Below are 7,292 nucleotides of genomic sequence, written 5' to 3'. Positions count from 1 at the left end.
ACCGTGCTGTGTGTTTCTCTCTCTCTCTCTCCGATCGATGCTGAGATACCGTGCTGTGTGTTTCTCTCTCTCTCCTCTCCTCACTGACCGTGCTGTGTGTTTCTCTCTCTCTCTCCCTCACTGACCGTGCTGTGTGTTTCTCTCTCTCTCTCCTCACTGACCGTGCTGTGTGTTTCTCTCTCTCTCTCCCTCACTGACCGTGCTGTGTGTTTCTCTCTCTCTCTCCCTCACTGACCGTGCTGTGTGTTTCTCTCTCTCTCTCCCCTCACTGACCGTGCTGTGTGTTTCTCTCTCTCTCTCCCCTCACTGACCGTGCTGTGTGTTTCTCTCTCTCTCTCCCCTCACTGACCGTGCTGTGTGTTTCTCTCTCTCTCTCCCCTCACTGACCGTGCTGTGTGTTCTCTCTCTCTCTCCCCTCACTGACCGTGCTGTGTGTTTCTCTCTCTCTCTCCCTCACTGACCGTGCTGTGTGTTTCTCTCTCTCTCTCCCCTCACTGACCGTGCTGTGTGTTTTCTCTCTCTCTCTCTCCTCACTGACCGTGCTGTGTGTTTCTCTCTCTCTCCCCTCACTGACCGTGCTGTGTGTTTCTCTCTCTCTCTCCCCTCACTGACCGTGCTGTGTGTTCTCTCTCTCTCTCCCCTCACTGACCGTGCTGTGTGTTTCTCTCTCTCTCTCCCTCACTGACCGTGCTGTGTGTTTCTCTCTCTCTCTCCCCTCACTGACCGTGCTGTGTGTTTCTCTCTCTCTCTCCCCTCACTGACCGTGCTGTGTGTTTCTCTCTCTCTCTCCCCTCACTGACCGTGCTGTGTGTTTTTTCTCTCCTCTCTCTCCCTCACTGACCGTGCTGTGTGTTTCTCTCTCTCTCTCCCCTCACTGACCGTGCTGTGTGTTTCTCTCTCTCTCCCCTCACTGACCGTGCTGTGTGTTTCTCTCTCTCCCCTCACTGACCGTGCTGTGTGTTTCTCTCTCTCTCTCTCCTCACTGACCGTGCTGTGTGTTTCTCTCTCTCTCTCTCCTCACTGACCGTGCTGTGTGTTTCTCTCTCTCTCTCTCCTCACTGACCGTGCTGTGTGTTTCTCTCTCTCTCTCTCCCTCACTGACCGTGCTGTGTGTTTCTCTCTCTCTCTCCCCTCACTGACCGTGCTGTGTGTTCTCTCTCTCTCTCCTCACTGACCGTGCTGTGTGTTTCTCTCTCTCTTCCCCTCACTGACCTTGCTGTGTGTTTCTCTCTCTCTCCCCTCACTGACCTTGCTGTGTGTTTTCTCTCTCTCCCCTCACTGACCGTGCTGTGTGTTTCTCTCTCTCTCCCTCACTGACCGTGCTGTGTGTTTTCTCTCTCTCTCCCCTCACTGACCGTGCTGTGTGTTTCTCTCTCTCTCTCTCCTCACTGACCGTGCTGTGTGTTTTCTCTCTCTCTCTCCCCTCACTGACCGTGCTGTGTGTTTCTCTCTCTCTCCCCTCCCTGACCGTGCTGTGTGTTTCTCTCTCTCCCCTCACTGACCGTGCTGTGTGTTTCTCTCTCTCTCTCCCCTCACTGACCGTGCTGTGTGTTTCTCTCTCTCTCCTCACTGACCGTGCTGTGTGTTTCTCTCTCTCTCCTCACTGACCGTGCTGTGTGTTTCTCTCTCTCTCTCCCCTCACTGACCGTGCTGTGTGTTTCTCTCTCTCTCTCCCCTCACTGACCGTGCTGTGTGTTTCTCTCTCTCTCTCCCCTCACTGACCGTGCTGTGTGTTTCTCTCTCTCTCTCCCCTCACTGACCGTGCTGTGTGTTTCTCTCTCTCTCTCTCCTCACTGACCGTGCTGCGTGTTTCTCTCTCTCTCTCCCCTCACTGACCGTGCTGTGTGTTTCTCTCTCTCTCTCTCCTCACTGACCGTGCTGTGTGTTTCTCTCTCTCTCCCCTCACTGACCGTGCTGTGTGTTTCTCTCTCTCTCTCCCCTCACTGACCGTGCTGTGTGTTTCTCTCTCTCTCTCCCCTCACTGACCGTGCTGTGTGTTTCTCTCTCTCTCTCCCCTCACTGACCGTGCTGTGTGTTTCTCTCTCTCTCTCCCCTCACTGACCGTGCTGTGTGTTTCTCTCTCTCCCCTCACTGACCGTGCTGTGTGTTTCTCTCTCTCCCCTCACTGACCGTGCTGTGTGTTTCTCTCTCTCTCTCCCCTCACTGACCGTGCTGTGTGTTTCTCTCTCTCTCTCTCCTCACTGACCGTGCTGCGTGTTTCTCTCTCTCTCTCCCCTCACTGACCGTGCTGTGTGTTTCTCTCTCTCTCCCCTCACTGACCGTGCTGTGTGTTTCTCTCTCTCCCCTCACTGACCGTGCTGTGTGTTTCTCTCTCTCTCTCCCCTCACTGACCGTGCTGTGTGTTTCTCTCTCTCTCTCCCCTCACTGACCGTGCTGTGTGTTTCTCTCTCTCTCTCCCCTCACTGACCGTGCTGTGTGTTTCTCTCTCTCTCTCCCCTCACTGACCGTGCTGTGTGTTTCTCTCTCTCTCCTGCTGGCCCTCAGGACGAGCAGGACATCCTGCGCTGCGCGCACCTCCAGAAGGAGCTGATGTTGTCCGCCATCGACTCCCTGGACGCCGGATCGAAGACCGGTGGATACCTTGTCTACTGCACCTGCTCAGTCACGGTGAGAACGATGCCGCGGGAAGCGTCAGCCAGACCGCGGGAAGCGTCAGCCAGACCGCGGGCACGCGAGCGGGTCTCTAAAGCGGGGGGGGTGGTCCGCAACCGCCCCGGGGAAGAGGGGTCTCTGCCTGTTCCGTTGGCGACGGAATGAGAGTGTCCCCATCGTCGCTGAATTAATTCCTGTTGGAGGCAACGCACACTGGCATGTCCCGCAGTGCGTCCTCAATGAGAGCCCCAAATCCGCAATCCTCCGCAGGGCCTCCAACGGGGGGTACTTGTCGAAACACAAACACATGGCGGGGCGCTCCGTTTAACCCTCCGCTGTGCTGACAGATCCCCAACAATTTGACTGAACCTCTTCCCCCTCTCTCCCATCACGCAAGGTGGAAGAGAACGAGTGGGTGGTCGACTACGCCCTCAAAAAACGCAACGTTAAACTGGTGCCAACCGGCTTGGAGTTTGGGAAAGAAGGCTTCACTCGGTAAGTGAGATTTTGATTCCCGTTACACAGCGAGTGATCCTTACCCTGCTGAATAAACAGCGAGTGATCCTTACCCTGCTGAATAAACAGCGAGTGATCCTTACCCTGCTGAATAAACAGCGAGTGATCCTTACCCTGCTGAATAAACAGCGAGTGATCCTTACCCTGCTGAATAAACAGCGAGTGATCCTTACCCTGCTGAATAAACAGCGAGTGATCCTTACCCTGCTGAATAAACAGCGAGTGATCCTTACCCTGCTGAATAAACAGCGAGTGATCCTTACCCTGCTGAATAAACAGCGAGTGATCCTTACCCTGCTGAATAAACAGTGACTCTGTACAGTTACACAGTGAGTGATCCTTACCCAGCTGAATAAACAGTCACTCTGTACAGTTACACAGTGAGCGATCCTTACCCTGCTGAATAAACAGTGTCTCTGTACAGTTACACAGTGAGTGATCCTTACCCTGCTGAATAAACAGTGTCTCTGTACAGTTACACAGCGAGTGATCCTTACCCTGCTGAATAAACAGTGACTGTACAGTTACACAGTGAGTGATCCTTACCCTGCTGAATAAACAGTGACTCTGTACAGTTACACAGTGAGTGATCCTGACCCTGCTGAATAAACAGTGACTCTGTACAGTTACACAGTGAGTGATCCTTACCCTGCTGAATACACAGTGACTCTGTACAGTTACACAGTGACTGATCCTTACCCTGCTGAATAAACAGTCACTCTGTACAGTTACACAGTGAGTGATCCTTACCCTGCTGAATAAACAGTGACTCTGTACAGTTACAGTGAGTGATCCTTACCCTGCTGAATAAACAGTCACTCTGTACAGTTACACAGTGAGTGATCCTGACCCTGCTGAATAAACAGTGACTCTGTACAGTTACAGTGAGTGATCCTTACCCTGCTGAATAAACAGTGACTCTGTACAGTTACACAGTGAGTGATCCTTACCGTGCTGAATAAACAGTCACTCTGTACAGTTACAGTGAGTGATCCTTACCCTGCTGAATAAACAGTCACTCTGTACAGTTACACAGTGAGTGATCCTTACCCTGCTGAATAAACAGTCACTCTGTACAGTTACACAGTGAGTGATCCTGACCCTGCTGAATACAGTGTCTCTGTACAGTTACACAGTGAGTGATCCTTACCCTGCTGAATAAACAGTCACTCTGTACAGTTACACAGTGAGTGATCCTTACCCTGCTGAATAAACAGCGACTCTGTACAGTTACACAGTGAGTGATCCTGACCCTGCTGAATAAACAGTGTCTCTGTACAGTTACACAGTGAGTGATCCTTACCCTGCTGGATAAACAGCGACTCTGTACAGTTACACAGTGAGTGATCCTTACCCTGCTGAATAAACAGTGACTCTGTACAGTTACACAGTGACTGATCCTTACCCTGCTGAATAAACAGCGACTCTGTACAGTTACACAGTGACTGATCCTTACCCTGCTGAATAAACAGCGACTCTGTACAGTTACACAGTGACTGATCCTTACCCTGCTGAATAAACAGTGACTGTAATTACACAGTGAGTGATCCTTACCCTGCTGAATAAACAGCGACTCTGTACAGTTACACAGTGAGTGATCCTTACCCTGCTGGATAAACAGTGACTGTACAGTTACACAGTGAGTGATCCTTACCCTGCTGAATAAACAGTGACTGTGTACAGTTACACAGTGAGTGATCCTTACCCTGCTGAATAAAACTGACTCTGTACAGTTACACAGTGAGTGATCCTTACCCTGCTGAATAAACAGCGACTCTGTACAGTTATACAGTGAGTGATCCTGACCCTGCTGAATAAACAGTGACTCTGTACAGTTACACAGTGAGTGATCCTTACCCTGCTGAATAAACAGTGACTCTGTACAGTTACACAGTGACTGATCCTTACCCTGCTGAATAAACAGTGTCTCTGTACAGTTACACAGCGAGTGATCCTTACCCTGCTGAATAAACAGTGACTCTGTACAGTTACACAGCGAGTGATCCTTACCCTGCTGAATAAACAGTGACTCTGTACAGTTACAGTGAGTGATCCTGACCCTGCTGAATAAACAGTGTCTCTGTACAGTTACACAGTGAGTGATCCTTACCCTGCTGAATAAACAGTGTCTCTGTACAGTTACACAGCGAGTGATCCTTACCCTGCTGAATAAACAGTGACTGTGTACAGTTACAGTGAGTGATCCTTACCCTGCTGAATAAACAGTCACTCTGTACAGTTACACAGTGAGTGATCCTTACCCTGCTGAATAAACAGTGACTCTGTACAGTTACAGTGAGTGATCCTTACCCTGCTGAATAAACAGTCACTCTGTACAGTTACACAGTGAGTGATCCTGACCCTGCTGAATAAACAGTGACTCTGTACAGTTACAGTGAGTGATCCTTACCCTGCTGAATAAACAGTGTCTCTGTACAGTTACACAGTGAGTGATCCTTACCCTGCTGAATAAACAGTGACTCTGTACAGTTACACAGTGAGTGATCCTTACCCTGCTGAATAAACAGTCACTCTGTACAGTTACACAGTGAGTGATCCTTACCCTGCTGGATAAACAGTGACTGTACAGTTACAGTGAGTGATCCTGACCCTGCTGAATAAACAGTGTCTCTGTACAGTTACACAGTGAGTGATCCTTACCCTGCTGAATAAACAGTGTCTCTGTACAGTTACACAGTGAGTGATCCTTACCCTGCTGGATAAACAGCGACTCTGTACAGTTACACAGTGACTGATCCTTACCCTGCTGAATAAACAGCGACTCTGTACAGTTACACAGTGACTGATCCTTACCCTGCTGAATAAACAGCGACTCTGTACAGTTACACAGTGACTGATCCTTACCCTGCTGAATAAACAGTGACTGTAATTACACAGTGAGTGATCCTTACCCTGCTGAATAAACAGTGACTGTGTACAGTTACACAGTGAGTGATCCTTACCCTGCTGAATAAAACTGACTCTGTACAGTTACACAGTGACTGATCCTTACCCTGCTAAATAAACAGTGTCTCTGTACAGTTACACAGCGAGTGATCCTTACCCTGCTGAATAAAGTGATTCTGTACAGTTACACAGTGAGTGATCCTTACCCTGCTGAATAAACAGTGACTCTGTACAGTTCCACAGTGAAAATCCTTACCCTGCTGAATAAGCCTTTCTCTGTACAGTCCCTCAGAGTTTGACCCCCTCGATTTCTGTTTGCAGATTCCAGGAGCGACGCTTTCACCCCTCCCTCCGCCTGACACGCCGGTTCTACCCCCACACCCACAACATGGACGGCTTCTTTGTAGCCAAGTTCAAGAAGTTTTCCAACTCTGTGCCACCTGTTGCTTCGGCTGCAGAACCTCCGGTCGGCGAGGGGCAGCCGGAGACGGGGCCGGAGGGCGAGGGGGCAACGGTCGGCGGGGCAAAGGTCGCCGGGGCAAAGGTCACCGGGCCGCCTCAGCCGCCCAGGAAGAAGCAGAAGAAGTCGCCAGCCGGCGGCAAGAGGCCCAAGGCCCGGATGGCCGCGGGGGTCAGGGGTCAGAAGGTCGGCGGGAAGGGCCAGCTGCAGAAGAGGCTGAAAGGCTCGGGGGTCAGAGGGCGCAGGAAGGTCAAAGTGCAGAAGGGTCGCTGAGAGGAGGGACGGGGGCCAACGGGCGCAGATTCTGATTTGCGGGGAAGGGGGGTGAAAGTTCAGGGTGAAATCTGGGGTCAACTAGGTCAGGGGTCATTCGCCCTCACGGTTACGCTGGTTCAATGTCTTGACGCGACTTCTGGAATGTTCTTCGCCTCTATTTTTACAATAAAAGATTAAAACCCCCATCTTGGCTTTTATTCAGACTCTCCCCCACCCCCCTGCTCACCCGTCTGCTCACAGACAGAGCAGGGAGCAACACCAAACATTAGGGGGGACAACCGGGTGTGTGTGAGGGGGGCAGGGACATAACAGGATGGGGTTGTCAATGGAGACTTTTTCTCTGTGTCTCTCTCTCTCGCGCTCAAGGTGGCACAAGAGTGGGGTGGCACAATGGGTTAGCACGGCTGCCTCACAGCGCCAGGGTCCCGGGTTCGATTCCTGGCTCGGGTCACTGTCTGTGCGGAGTCTGCACGTTCTCCCCGTGTCTGCGTGGGTTTCCTTCGGGTGCTCCGGTTTCCTC

At 51.3% G+C, this 7,292-nt stretch overlaps 1 protein-coding gene across 1 annotated transcript; it reads left to right on the top strand.

Annotated features, from left to right (window-relative positions):
* The first annotated feature begins 2,499 nt into the window (after positions 1 to 2,499).
* On the top strand, positions 2,500 to 6,955 carry LOC144491247 (28S rRNA (cytosine(4447)-C(5))-methyltransferase-like). The gene is made up of 3 exons (XM_078208930.1): positions 2,500 to 2,628; positions 3,011 to 3,108; positions 6,358 to 6,955. Exons 1-3 carry the CDS (start codon positions 2,551 to 2,553, stop codon positions 6,767 to 6,769), a joined length of 588 nt encoding a protein of 195 aa, XP_078065056.1. The 5' UTR covers positions 2,500 to 2,550; the 3' UTR covers positions 6,770 to 6,955.
* The last annotated feature ends 337 nt before the right edge of the window (positions 6,956 to 7,292 follow it).

Source organism: Mustelus asterias, unplaced genomic scaffold, assembly GCF_964213995.1.
Source record: "Mustelus asterias unplaced genomic scaffold, sMusAst1.hap1.1 HAP1_SCAFFOLD_4830, whole genome shotgun sequence".
NCBI classification, from domain to species: Eukaryota; Metazoa; Chordata; class Chondrichthyes; order Carcharhiniformes; family Triakidae; genus Mustelus; species Mustelus asterias.
This window is presented reverse-complemented; position numbering and strand designations above follow the sequence as displayed.

What these genes read in the sequence shown, in the direction of transcription:
- LOC144491247 (XM_078208930.1), top strand. Translation starts at nt 2,551, where the DNA reads ATGTTGTCCGCCATCGACTCCCTGGACGCCGGATCGAAGACCGGTGGA. An exon ending in ACTGCACCTGCTCAGTCACG is followed by an intron (nt 2,629 to 3,010) that starts GTGAGAACGATG and finishes CCATCACGCAAG; the next exon opens with GTGGAAGAGAACGAGTGGGT. An exon ending in GGGAAAGAAGGCTTCACTCG is followed by an intron (nt 3,109 to 6,357) that starts GTAAGTGAGATT and finishes TTCTGTTTGCAG; the next exon opens with ATTCCAGGAGCGACGCTTTC.